The sequence below is a fragment of the Monopterus albus genome, unplaced genomic scaffold (assembly GCF_001952655.1).
Source record: "Monopterus albus unplaced genomic scaffold, M_albus_1.0 scaffold280.1, whole genome shotgun sequence".
In the NCBI taxonomy this organism is placed as follows: domain Eukaryota; kingdom Metazoa; phylum Chordata; class Actinopteri; order Synbranchiformes; family Synbranchidae; genus Monopterus; species Monopterus albus.
In genome coordinates, this window is record NW_018128160.1 from 198,127 (window position 1) to 213,088 (window position 14,962).

Consider the following 14,962-nt stretch of genomic DNA (forward strand, 5'->3'; position numbering starts at 1 on the left):
GATATATATTGCCATTTAAAAATGGAACTACTGGCTAGATTAACTGCTTAGAAATTACAGACATACATCAACATTTTTCTAACAAACACCATCTGTCTTTAGAATTGCCTGGTTTTGCTGCCATGTGCTTTTTGAAAGGTTATTTAGGGCCAATGAGCCTTAGCAATAAGAAGTCATGAAATTCTCACCAGGGCAGGTTTGCATTGAATAGCACAGCCAGCTAATCTCCACATGAAATGTATACAACAAAGGGGGGAATTAGTTGCAAAGAGTAATTGTTTAGAATGAAGCATAAAGAGAGTAAGCACAGGAGAGTGAAGGCAGCAGTGCAGGGACATGTCTTTAATGAACTACCCTGGAAATGTCCCATGAGTTCACACAGAAGCTGTTTTTGCCCAAAGTAATAAATACAAATCCACAGTCAGTGCTTATCAAGATTAATTCCATGTTGATTTCCTAAATAGGATCAGATTGGGGAGCCAAAAATGCAGACTCAACCCTGGAGCCGGGAGCATTTCAATCAAGAAACTGATTTAAACTTTTCTCATCTATAGCATTCTTCACAATTTAATGCCACAAGCAGTTCCTTGTCATGGGAATCATTTGATGTTAATATTTTTTGCATAACAGTAAATAAATCCTGAAAAAAGTACAGAGAGATTAACCAAAAGAACACGCTGTCAATATAACTATACCCCAAAGCCAACACAAGTCAAACAAGTTGGTGTCAACATGGAAAATAACACAAAACATGTAAACACTAAACAAAAGCAAGGTACACGAGGCCAGATTTTAAATATGTGCTGTTCTTTTATAATGCATGACATGGCCTCAGGCAGGTTTCAGGGTCATTTGCATTCTTTAAAACAATGCGCAAACACCATGCTCTCCTAGGCAGTAGCCAACTCTGCGCCATCCAGTTGCATTGTCATGGAATCAGCATGAGGCGAAGGGAAAACCAGTAAGAAACAGAGCTGATTGTTGTGGTAACATCTGATTGTTTGGAGATATGGCGTAAATGTAGGTGTGGCTAATTCCACTGTGTTCTTGTAGGTTGCCACCAGTGAGTATAAACCTTTCAGCGCCTGAAGGTGTGGAAGAGATAATGTCAACGTAGGTGGGGCCAGCAAACAGATGACTGCTCCTGAGCCACACTGCTGTTAAACCTTCAGGGTAAAGATGCTCTAGTCCCTCTGCATTCCAGAGTCAGGGGGCTTTAGTCGTCTGTCCTCTGCAGTGCACTCACCTGTGTTTGAACAGTCTTAATCAGATCTATGTGCTGCACTGTTGAGGGCAAGAATGGATACGCATTGTTGCCTTAAACAATGGCCTGCTTTATCTCTGTGGTGTGGGGTGGCACTTGTAAGTTGCTTCTTTCACACCCTGCAAACAGGATATTAGGAAGTCATTAAGTAAGCAAACTTTACTTATGTGGCACGCTTCAAAACAGGAGCTACAAAGTGCTCTCTAGACAGAGGCCAAAGAAAGGACATGAAAATAATATCCAAAAACATGGACACATTAAAAGCAGAAAATTTGAAGGTGTCATCTCAGTATAAAGCAAAAGTGATTGCAGTAAAATATGAAATCGCTTAGCCCAAAATACTCACTCATTATGTTTCATTTGGTACCAAAAGTTCAGTTTAAAAAACTGTCTCCAAACTGTTTGGTTGTTTTCGTTTCTGTCCGTGACATTTCAAACTGACTCATCCGATCCCTGCAAGATGCTTCATCTATAACTGTTTTGAAAGAGATTCACTTATTAAGACATCTAACAAACATTTAGTAATCAGAAAGGTGTGAGGACATATCTAGCAACATTTGATAGTTTTGGAAAGATAGAAATTTGGTAAAATATCTAGGACAAAGACACTGAAACTGTTCCACCACCAAGCAACTTCATGCAATCATTCAGCAGTGAGTTCAGCAAATGAATGCAAAGCAATGTCAGTGCATATATTTGTGAGTGACTGTCACCAATTGGGACCTGCACAAAGAATGTGAGCACTAGTGCATTCAGAAAACTGACACCCCTTCAGAATAAAAGACAAGTCCTATTCTCTGTTGGAGATTAGCATAAATCCAGAGGCAACTAGAGAGCTTCCATCACTGTAAACTAGATCCACTGCAGATAAATTCAGGCTATTTTGCACACCGTATTTATTTCACATTAAGCTGAAATAAATCAACAGAAGGCATAAAAAGATAAAAGTTCTGCTTTCAGTTAAGTTTTCAAATGAGTTCACAGGATGTGGAACAGCAGAATTAAGGAGCAAGACTTCTACTCATTGGTCAGACTCATTAAAATGTACATTTGTTATTGTCCATGATATTGAAATTTTCACATATGTTGTATTTTTATACATTACATACTTTTTATGTGCCAAAACATGCAAACATTTAGCAGTGGCAGAACAACATAGCACTAGGCCTGGGTGCAGACCATGTTACCAGGCCCTCATCCCATAATTCAGTTCATACAAAAGCTTGTGCAAACACCAGACTAAGAGCATCTTCCTACATATAGCCTCATCATAATCAATTAGAAAATAGCACATACTCATACAAGCAAGAATGAACATCAATCAAACAAAAGCCTATGGACACTTGACAGATGCATCACGGGCATAAATCAATAATTAAACTGTCAACAGTAAAATATAGCATAGCCATGATATATTACACAGCAGCAATATAAACATCAAAACAAGTACAGTTCAACAACTATATATGCTATATGCTAATCCAAACCAAGGAGTCCTATTTGCATTTTTGAACACTGTTTAATGCAAACACACGCACAACTGTGTGGTAATCAATCCTCTTCCTCAATATAGACTCCATAGAATCTATCAGAAAATACCACAAGACTCACACAAACAAAACTAATCAACAATAAACTAAAAGTCTGTGACACTAAAATGGACACAGACAATTCAACAGTCATCAGCAGTGTGAAGACTTGCGTCTTATGTAGCTGTCCAAGCAAAATACATATCATTGCAAGTGCATCAAAAATTACACTTCACCTCACTGAGTTTGTACATTTTTGAACAATACTTAATGTAAATACACACAAAACTGTGTTGCTAAATCAATGTAACTTGCAGCTCATCAGTCCAATCTATGGCTCTGTGGTAACAAAGGAGGGGCCGCTGTGTTGCTAGCTCACTCTGCATTTTTTCAAAGCTAGCTGAAGTTCTACACTAGTGAATGCTGGGAGGGTGTGTTTGATTTAACTGACTTTGCATGCTCCATGGGTGGCGTAAATGCAGCTATAACCTATGAGGAGGTAAAATAACCATAACTTTAATGGTGGCTTGTAGTTAGCCCCTCATCTGACTTAGCATTGCTGTACATTGTTAATTTACATTATTTGAACATCCACATTATCCTGAGAGCCTGCAAGGGAACCCAGATGGTACAGATCCCTGGTGCAGCCACACCGCTTGCACCCCTGACACTCTGCAAGTGCTCACATTGATCATCCATTATCTATACCGCTTATCCTGAGGAGAGTCACAGGGGGTAGCTGGCGCCAACCCAGCTGACACTGGTCAAGAGGCGGGGTAAACAGGCGGGGTAGACAGGTCACCAGTCTATCCCAGGACTGACACTTATAAAGGGACAACCACAATGTGTAATGTGAAAGGTATCACTCATGATTGCAAACCTACCAAAAATGATCTCCCATGTTACAGCTTTATGGAGCTTATTAGCCTCTTTTAGCTTCTTGTTTTGGTTTTCACACACAGCTTTACTGTTTATCAAATAAAATAAAATAACTTTTAAATTTATTTATATAACACTTTCAAAACATCAGCACGGGGTGGCTGTTGCTCAGGAGATAGAGCAGTCGTTCCCTAACTGAAAGGCTGGCGGTGTGATTCCCAGTCTCCCCAGTCCACATGTCAAAGGTTCCTTATGGGCAAGACATTGAGCCTCAAGCTGCTCCTGGTGGCTGGGACAGCACCACCAAAAGGAAACTCTGTTTCCCCATAATGACATCAGAGCAACATTCCTATGATAGTTTGACCCTCATACTGTATATGATTGCTTGACCAGGAAAACCTACTACTGGCATTTGCAATGATGACGATGGGGCCTTCAGTGAGTGGACCACGGGCAGAGCGGTGAAGATGTCACATTTCTCTAAGTCTGTGTTCTGTTTGTCCAACAGCTGTTTGATAAAGTGCTCATCATACAGTCTCTGTTACTGACTGATTGCTGCACTATGGAGTGATCCTTCACATCCTCTGCTCAGCTGTGTATGTGAGACGAGCGCAGCCCCTCTCTCCTCTAGACAGAAACCAACACAGTGCAAAATACAGTGGAAAGGCAAAGTAGAATGGTCTGTGTCAACCTGTGAGGGTATGCCGGGTGACGGTCAAGGGAAGCGCTTGTTAAGTTTTGACTGTGGAAATGCAGCTATAATGCACAGCTGGAACATTAGTGTCCTCGCTGACAGACTGCTGTGCACTGACTGAGCTGGAGCTGCCTGCTAATAGAATCAGAATCAGAATCAGCTTTATTGGCCAGGTGTGACGGACACACGAGGAATTTGACTCTGGTACATTGGCTCTCAATGTGCAAACAGTAAACCAGCATAAGGCTGTGTAATATAACAAAATAGCAGTACTAACATCAACAATCAGTGCAAACAATTCAGAAAAATCAGTATAAACAGACAGTAAACAAAGCAGACAACAAAGGAATGTTAATTGAAATGAGATAAATAGGGATAAAACAGAGTACTTAAGAACTAGAGACCTGTACAAGGTGTTAATAGAGCAGCTTGCTCAGATAATGAGCACTCACAACCATATATACACATACTATATACTGTATGTTTGTGCTCACAACTCCCAAAACATCTGATTAGTGGACCCAAGTGATCTCACTGTCTTGTGCCTCTCTGCAGGAGTTCACCAGGGTATAAAGGGGCCAGTCCATTAACAAATTTCAGTAACTTAAAACCTATTCTAAAATGAATTGGAAGCCAGTGGAGAAAAGCCAGAACAGCGATCATGCTTAAGAGTACTTGTCAAGATACGAACAGCAACGTTTTGAAGCAGCTGGAGGCTGATTAACACAAGAGTACAGTGTATTGCATAGTCTAGTCTAGAACTGATGAAAGCAAAATAGCTCAAAGAAAGAAAAAAATCGACTTTACTTAACAATCTCATCTGGACAAAGCCTTGATGTGTTTATTAAATATAATTTCAGTATCAAACTGCAGCCCCAGATTTTTTACTACAGATTTCAGGTGTGGATACAGGGGGCCAAAATCAGGATGAAAGTCAGTCACAGGACCTGAATTACCAAACAACACACTCTGTTTTGTTTTCATTAAGATGTAAATAGTTTAAAGCCAGCCATGTTTCACTGTCCCTCAAACCAGTCAAACAGTGAGTGCTGTTTCAGCTCACTTTCATCATTCTCATGAGCTTGTTACCTTAGTAAACCCAGTGTACTCCACCTGACCAGCATGAAATGCTAGACAGACAATCTAGATGCTCAACACAGAGGATCATTTACCTAATAAAGAGCCTGATATTTCCCTCATGAGCTGATGGAGACCAAAAGCAGAGGTAAAAGAAGAGTGACTATTGGATTTACATTCATCAGATGCCCAGAAACCTGACTCCATTTGAATGCTAATATTGCTCCATATATCCTCGATTTGTAACTGTTCATCATATCAACTTAAATATAGATTTCAATTTCAATTGCTACAAGTAGCCAAATATAACTTTATCAAGGTTTGGGTTATTGCACATAAATCTTCTTAAAATACTGTGTTTAATCATGTATTTATAATTATGGATATGGAGCCAATAAGATCCATCTATCTCTCCATTATTTACACCATTTATCCTATAGAGGTTTGCAGGGGAACTGGAGCCAGTCCCAGTCGACATCGAGCAAGAGGCAGGGTCCACCCTGGACACCAGTCTATCACTGGGCTGTCAACCACTCATATTCACATGTCTTTGGACTGTGACAAGAAGCTGTAATATCTGGAGAAACCCTTACAGGTGCAGGGAGAACATGGACGCTCCATATAAAAGCTCCAGCCGGCTATGAGGATCAACCTTGAAACTGTCTTTCTCTGAGTTGACAGTCCTAACCACTATACTACCAAGCCCCACACCAAAAAGAGCTCATGTCATTAAAAGCTTTGCTTTAAATGTATAATTGCAACATAGGCTCCTCGGGTGCTCAGTGATGTGATGAAGCCTCTCTGGGTCTCCGGCACAGTTAATCGGGGGCCTGTTTAAGGTTCCACTTATTAAAACATTTTTCTTTCTTCAGTGGATGCGAAACTCTAGCTCACTGTGAATGTTAAAACTTCATTTAATATAATTTCTCTTTACGACGATATACAATCATAGATGGCCAGGTGGTTTTAATGTTTTCTCCAGTATTATGGTATTTTCATTGTATTACTCTTTGGTCCTTGTGCTGCTATGCAAGTGTCTTTCTGATTTGTTGTCTGTACAAAGTCTGAGCTAGAACGTTGCTCAGGCTGTTCACCAGACTATGGTCAGTCAACTAATGAATATCATTTTCTGAAAGTGAGAACAATCACAGTGGCCGCCTCGAAGCTTGCATGGCGACACACTGTCAAACGGACAGATGAGAATTATTGTATTGTATGTAAAGCTCTGAAACAGAACATACAGGCCTCTGTGGCTGAAAGCTCTGCCACAGTGTTTGAACTACCTTTTGATGAAATCCCAGGCCATAAATGGCACCAGCTGATTCAGTTGTTGTCGGAGGAAAAAAATGTTCGTCTTCTATATTCGATTATTTTGTCATTTGTGTGATATTCTTGACAATGCCCTTTTCACTTCAATATATCAAAAGATTTTATCTCAGCTCAGGCTGCTCCTGCTTCTATTTAAAAGATTAACTGGCGAACAGAATGTCAACCTGCTTTCACCACTGTATTGTAAAGAAGAAGAAACCAGCAGCAAATGAATGTGCAGCAGCAAATTCTTTCAGCATCTTTTCTTTCAAATCCCTACACAGTGTGGAGTTATAACCTTTTGAATTGTAAAAAAAAATTACCATAACATTACTTATCTTTTGTTTAAGAGTTAATTTCATGGAACATTTGGTTGACGGTGGAAGACGTATCCCCAAAACATTCACTTCCATATTAAAGAGGGATAACAAGACTCTGCCTTGTGTGTTTATTCTGGGTTGTTGTTCAAAGCATCAGCCTGCAGCAGATGGCGTTTAACTACCGCCGCCTCCACCGGCAACGAGCCGCCATTAACTGACAACCTAACAAATAGTTTCAGGCTTAGGTGAGAGATAAACAATACTGACAGCTGACAGATGCCTGAGTTGTAGCAGACTGGTCTACATCTTTATGAATAATTTCTCTGTCTTTCATGTTGCCACTGGATTAAAGTTCTGCATTCACAATCAGGTAATCTGGGAAAGCAGACATTACCAGCAGCCCAGCCTGCCAGACACACCAACAGTTAGCAGAATGCAGACAGAGACAGCCTGTGAACATTTCACCTGCGGTGCATCTGACCCCTCAACCCTCAGTGTAATGGATTCTCTCTCACAGATTGTATCCGCAATCAGCTGGGTTGGCTTCCTTGCCTTTAGTTTTGGATTTTTCAGACAGTCCTTGTCACTTGATGTATTGTTCTAAGTTAATACTTGGTCTCCCTGTTTGATAGCTGAAACACAGAAATGTGTTCATGATCACAAACAAATTATATTTTTCAAAATCAAAATCATCACTGAAGTCTTGATGTAAATATTGAATAAGCTTGTGTGCCTCCATTGAAATGTCAGAATAATGTAATCGTTTCATACATAGGAAAGTGCCTTGTTTAGTCTACTGCCTAAGTGTAATCTGTGTAATTTGATGATTAAATAAATTCATCTCTCTGTTTGAGGAATTCACTCATCTGCTGCTGCTGTGAAAATTGCGATAGCTTCTTTGTAGCATCTTTCTAACAGGTTGGAGGCCTGTAGGAACTGCTTTTGATCACCAACCACAAAGCTTTTACAAAGAATTTGTCTCACTAAATTGGGACAGACATGCAAGTCAGTTGCATAATACGGGATCAACGAACAGGAGGCATGATTAAAACCTCACATGTTATGATGAGAAACACATTATGATATTAAACTAGAGAAATATGTATAAGATATTCAATCAGAAGGTATTATTGCACCAGTGTAACAAAAGATTAAAGGCTTAATCTGCACCAGTGGCAGAAGGGCAAATTATAATTGTACATATTTTTATAGATATTTGTTACCTTTCATGATAGGTGGCCAAAATCAGGCCATTTCTCTTGTTCGTGTAATGGGTTCAAATGAAAGTGTCTTCTGAGTTCATTTTCAAACTCTACATTTGTTCAGAGCCACTTTTTGCCTCCGTTTTTATGCAGTAGGTTCCAGTCACACTGCTACGTTTCTATTATTAATAAATTTGACAATAGAATGTTAAAGAACCATGAAAGACGCAGAAAGAATGGATTATGTAAAAGCCAACAACACACCGTGGCTTTGAAGCCCCAGTCAACCTTGTTGTGATAAGTTCATTGTATCTACATACTTCAACTTCCTAGGACACCGGATTTTACCCTGTTAAGAAGGAAATGCTTTTGTGTTAAAATAAATAAATAAATAGAAAAAAATAATTTAAGTTGCTACAATCAGTATTTTTATGATAATAATGGATTACAATGATGGATTGCAGTGCCTCATGTAATGTGAAAGGAGTTGTTGTAGTGAATCTAAAGAGAATTATCACCAGACTCTACAGTGCTGATCAATTTTATTGTGTTGAGATGTACTTCACCTCATTGGCCCATAATTTTACTCTTTTTGGTTCATTTTCTGCACTTTCATCAGCTTTGTTTCCCAAATGAGGCATTTTTCTCAGCAGAATTATCTAAAATCAGCAAAGTTAGCGGCTAGCTGGCAAACAGAGTACATTTAGTCAGTAAGCCACATAATATCCCTCAAGAGCTGGTGGAGGCCAAAACCAAGCTAAAAGAGGAATGGGTACTGAACTTATATTTGTTAGGTGGATGAAAACACAACTTTAAATGAACACCAATGTTACTCCATAACAGCTACATGTGTAGACAAGAAACGGTTTGATAACAAGTTCATCATATAATTAATAGCTGATAATATATCACGGTTGTGTTTACATGTTGTTGCACCGTCCCAAGAGGCCAAAATATCAGTTAAATGCAAGTGTGATAGCACAAACGAGAAGCTGCACAATTTTTTTCTACCTGGCTTATAATAAATAATCAGTTTTAGTTGAGAGTTTGTAAAGAAAGAAAGTCACGGTTAACATCAGTAGCTACTGTACTAAACACAAATGTTTGTTCTAGGCTACATAAGATTGTGTGTATGCTCAGTATACCTTGCACTGTTGCCCTTTCAGACCATCAGAAACACAACAATCTGGCAATGTCGCACATGCTGTTTGGTTTCATTTGTTTTACTGTTGCTATCAAGGGTCCGTTTCTATTGATTGGCTTTAATATACGTGAGGTATGGATAGAGCAAGGAGCTTAAACAAAGAGATCTAGTCTCCTTTTCTTTGTGTAAATGTGAGGATTTGTTGGGGGGGTGAAAGTTGGGGTCTTCAGAGAAGAATAAAATCAATAAGACACAGACTCCTCACAGAAAGAGAGGTAACTCTGCATCGACTACATGCTGCTCACACACTCAATCAGATTAGCTAATGAAGCAATTATTGATCCAAAGTGGGGCTGCTGGCTGGCACAGGACTGGCCATTAAGCGGATCTTCCCCTCCCTCGGTCAGGCTGAAAATGCCAGGGTCACTATGTTCGCTGCTTGACTGAAGCCCAGTCTGTAGGAGCCTAATCACTCGTTTGCTTCCCAGGAGCAGCGCTGAAGGGGCCGAACCCTCCACAACATAATTTTGCAAAACTTGATGAGGGGCCAAATTAACGTGTGCCATCTTTTTGATTTCGACAAGGTGAAAATGAAGGAATGCAAACAAGAAGTGAGAGGAAATGAGGAGCATCCTGCTCACTGGGTAACCCATGCCACACTGCCAGTTCTGGTTACTGGGACTGTTGCATTTGGTGTGACAAAGTGGAATTTAATTATTTTGACACTTCAAACACACCTATGATAATTATTGTGGACCTACAACATAAGTCAGTGGAGAAAGAAACAAAGATTTTCTGTCTGCAGTATCCCTGGCTGTCAAAAGTGTGTATTTTCATTGCCTGAGTCCATAGCAACACAAGGTTGTTTGTTTCCATGCTCATAGCAAGAGCTGTGTCACAAGATGTCTCAGAAGATGTCAAAACAGGAGCACTCATTCTTTCATCAAATAAAAGACAGCAGGAGCTGGTACAGTTCCTCTACTCTGACATGATATATTGTAATTCATTATTCTGTGTGTAATCTCTTTCTCCAGTCATGGGGACTGACTGAGAATGCTCTCTTGTGAATACAAAATCAACTTGAGCTGCAAGCTGCATTCATTCCACTTGAAAAAAAAAAGCATGACATGAAGTTTTAGCATAACCAGCTCACAGGCTTACTGTAGAGTTTTTAGGGCTGTTCTTTTTTTGTTGTTGTGGATTTCGATAGTTAGTCCCTGACCAGCCTCACCCGAAATCCCAATTATGACCGAGTTATGTTACTGTTTGGAAAATGAAGACCATGCTCCAGGCTTGGTCATCAGTCTCATTCACTTTCACTCACCTGGAAAAAGAGCAAATAGTTCTTTTTTTTCTCTTGGTGCACTGAGGCAGGAAAAATATTGCTTTGCAGTTAACTTCTAATCAAATTGCATTAGGTTTTCACAGCCCGTGCCCTCACTCCATTTGCACAAACCATCACAGACTTACATGAATTTCACACCCAGGGTGAGGAATACTTACTCCTTCACCCTAGTCGATTTCCCCCCCAGCCCAACACACGCTGCGCGCATATGCAGCTGCACATATTTTGTGATCAGACAAGCATGATCATGCAGTTACAGCACAGTGGTAAATCATTTTATTTGCAGCAAGTGTGGTTTTAATGACATTTTACATGCTCTGATGTTATTTTTATCAACTTCTGAAACTGTCCACTGTTATGCTGGTTTTAGATCGTGGTACTTCTACAGAGAACAGCCCTCATCTATAGTTACAATCTATCTGTCACTACATGAGAAACCGTAAGTGAATCCATGACATGCCATATAAGTAAATATAACCAAATACAGAGAGCCAGAAATAAGCACAAGTCATCGCCTCACATTCATTCTAATTATTAGCATCTTAATTATATGGGGAGGAATTACTGTGGTGTTGCTCTTTAATGTGCTCAGTAAAATAATTGAAAAATAAGGACATATGAGCAAGGATTTTTAATAATTAATTGTGTCTAAATTATTTATGTGAAAACGACTTCATTATGATTAACCTTAGACCCACACCCTGTAGCCTGCTGTACCGTGAATGTTCTGTCTTGTGCCTGCGAGACAAATGACAGAGTCGTACGCTGTGTTGTTTATTACATGAAACAAGTCTAGGGCGGGTAATGATTGAAAGCCTGCTTCTGCACATGTGTGCATATGTGTTTCTGCATTAGGAGGTGTGTGTGAAAGCGCATGTTGCAGGCAGCAGAGGTGGAAAGCAAACACACAAGCATTGTGCTTGCACAGGTTTGAGGTTTGGGCTCCTTCCGTCTGGGGATACGTCTATTTTTACCACATTTCAGGTGGATGTGTGGTACTGTTTTACTTCTCTGCATTTATATGATACTGTAGTTGTGTGTTACTGAGCTGATTCAGGTTCCTCACAGTTTTCACTGTTATCCGTTAAAAGCTAATAAAATCTAAATGTTAACATTTCAAGAAATCTTAACTCCATTCTGGTCTCGCTTGATCATACAGTACAATACATTTTTGACATTGATCTGGCATTGAACTGAGGAGGAATGCAATCGATCAGCTGATGCAGACAATCAAAATCCCTGAAAACTGCAAAGATTCAGAACATTTTCCTGTTTTGAGGGGTCCTCACTATTAATGTAATTGATTACTTGTATACAAGCAGAAATAAGAATTGACTTGGTTCTATGTGAGGTTTTGCTGCTTTTCTGTTTTTTGAATCATTGTAAATTGAATATCTTTAGGTTTTGGACTGTCAGCAGGACTGAAAATGTCACCTTGGACTCAGTGAAACAGTGACTTTCACATTCTGCTGATTAACCAGCCACCAATTTCACTGTAAAAAAAAATCACTGTCAGAAGACCAGAAGAACATTTTACTGCTAACACGAGTTAGCAGTATTCCACTGGATATTCTGCATGAAACAAGTCTGAGGAGGTGCTTTACTGAAGTTTTCCCCATTTGCATGCTTTGACCAAACCCCAAACCAGGAGTCCACTCACAGTGTGGGGCAGACTGCTGAACTTGGGAGTGATGCCTTGGTTTAAGGATAGGGTGTGGGTTTGGGTTAGGCAAATAGTGATTATGTAAAGTCCCCACAAGTGATGATGAAAACAGGGAGCTGTGCGTGTGTGTGCACCAGCATTTGTGTCCTCATATGCATGGAAAGACAAAAAGTGTGTGTGTGTGTGTGTGTGTGTGTAATATTTTGTTTTCTGAGCTTCCTGTTATTGTCTGTGACCTCATTTCTTGTTTGTTTATAGCCACAGATGGTCTCGCGCTCGTCTGCGTGCCTCTCGAAATTACCTGTTCCACCAGAGCTGATGTGAGCGCCAGTTGGCGAGCACATGCCACGTTGGGAGAAGAGCCAAAACTGAACCAAACTGTCTTTCCGGCAACGAGGAGCTCGAGAAGACCATTTTACTTCACCCACCTGCAGAAAACTCAGCCAAGTGGTTTTTGAACAGACCTCTGAAACAGCCTGAGCCCAGCGGGAACGCCAGAGACCTGCAAGGATGCACTTGTTGTGTGCCAACTGCGTGTGCGCCCTCCTCGTCAGCGCGCTGCTCAGCCAAGGTAAGCTGTATTGTGCCATTGACCGGCAGCGGTGGTGTTCGCGCCGTGTGCGCAGGTAGCAAAGAGGGGAAAGTCCCGGCTGTCACACGCAGGTGTTACCCAAACTTCAGCCCGAGTTATTGATGCCTGGATCACACCGGTGTGTCCCTTAATGAGCTGCAGTATAGTGTCTGTTCCTGGTCATGGCTGCTCCGTTTGTATGGATTAGATATCGGTTTCTTGTAAATCAGTGCCTCTCTTTTTGAAAAACTGCACAATAAGCTAAATAACTCTCTTATTGCTGTTTGTGGTAGTTTATAAACAACATACAATGCACACTTTTCTTCTGGGCAGTTATGTTAAATTATGAATAAATGTACTTTTAAATTCGTTTTTCAAATATCTTCTTAAATCACTATAAATAAATAAGACCGAGTAGTTTCTTGTAACTCCGTTCACAATAGTAGGCTGCTGTTAGAAATTCTTGCTCATGTCTATAAAAAGTGAATTGTCTGTGTCCAAACTGTTTATGTGACATGAAATGCTGGCCACTGTGCCACCCATGATGGGAGAGGCAGTGAGCTAGTCATCATTGCCCAGTCATACCATGATGTCATCATGATGCTCCTCATGTTTATCTTCCTCTCCTGTTAACACATTCTGTTGAGAATAATGATTCTGCATTTACACCCCTTCTAATTTAATGTAATTATGTGCTGCTGCCTGTTGTGTGGGGGGGAAAGCTCTTCCTGGCGCTCCATCCAGTAATTACACATAGGGCAGGACTCATTTTGGATGTGGGCACTTGTAATTGGATGTACAAGTGCATGCTTCTAAGTTACAGCAAAGAAATGTGGCTCTTTGTGTGATGTGAGTGCAGCAATTTGGCATTATGTGGCAATTTTAAAATATGCTTTGAAGAAAAGATCATTTTTCTTCAATGGATCGTGGAGGAAAAAACACGAAAACAAGGACAAAGACTGCTTGTTTAAAGAGACCTCTTAGTCTTAGTTTTGTTGCCTGCGTTTAATGCACAGAAGATGTTTGTGCCTTCCTGCAGGTCTTGTTGTCTGCTCTGGGAGACCAACAGGTAGCCTCGCCATGTTCACACTACTCAGCCAGGATAGAGCTCAGAGCTCTGCTTTGGGCAGCAGAAAGGACGGAGAGGTTGATCTCACTGTACTCTCTTCCACCGCGTCACACTGCGTTGGAGAATGGTTTTCTCTCAGTCACCTGAGCTTGACTGTTAGGTGCTACGTGGTGTTCATTTACAACATCAAAGGCCCTTTAAGATGTTTTTCCTGTGCTGTGCTGCAACAGTGCCATGTGTTTGAGGAAGAAGGAGAGTGCACCGAGTTGGTAACGAGGTCGGGCTTTATTGCCGTCCATACTGCTGCATGTGTAGCAGACTCACCGTGAAGGTCAAAACATGTGTTCTTCGCCAACAGCTGGGTTGAAAAAGTTCTCTCAAGTTGTTAGAGAACAGGCATATTTGTGACTCTTTGCCAATCTGCGCACGGGTGCAGTCTGACTGAAAGGGTTTATTGAGTTTTTGGATTTGCAATAAAAACTGCATCAATACTTCTAATAAAAATCAGCCCTGTGTTTATTATATCTGAACAGATGAAAAAGCGACAGCTCCGGGGGCTTCATCGTTAAAGGCCGAGCCACGGCTGCAGGCGGATAGAACTGCAAGCCAGAGCCCTGAATTAGTCTTAGAACAAACAGCCTGCATCTGTTTTTTTGTTCCCTCCCTCGTCTCCACCCTTCCCCCACCACCCCCATCATCCTCTCCTGAACAGGCCGAGAGCGCTCGGTGTCACAGCTGGTATTACTTGTCAAGCGAGTGGGGGCTCTCCCGTTTTTGCTAATGGACTAATCTCTTGCAGAGGTCACCCAATTTCACCTGAGAGAGATTCACTCTCCTTTCTTTCATCTTTAACCAGGTTATGTCCAGACTTGTCTCATGACTGTTGTGATGTTTATG

General features: G+C 40.8%; 1 protein-coding gene across 4 annotated transcripts in view; it reads left to right on the forward strand.

Annotated features, from left to right (window-relative positions):
- The first annotated feature begins 12,700 nt into the window (after positions 1-12,700).
- The window catches only part of LOC109973098 (CD166 antigen homolog), a 42,328-nt gene continuing 40,066 nt past the window's right edge, over positions 12,701-14,962 (forward strand). For all 4 annotated transcript variants that reach the window (XM_020622431.1, XM_020622432.1, XM_020622434.1 and 1 more), the window contains exon 1: positions 12,701-12,996. In XM_020622431.1, the coding sequence (XP_020478087.1) occupies positions 12,936-12,996 (61 nt within the window). In that variant the 5' untranslated portion in view covers positions 12,701-12,935. The remainder of the gene's footprint in view (positions 12,997-14,962) is intronic.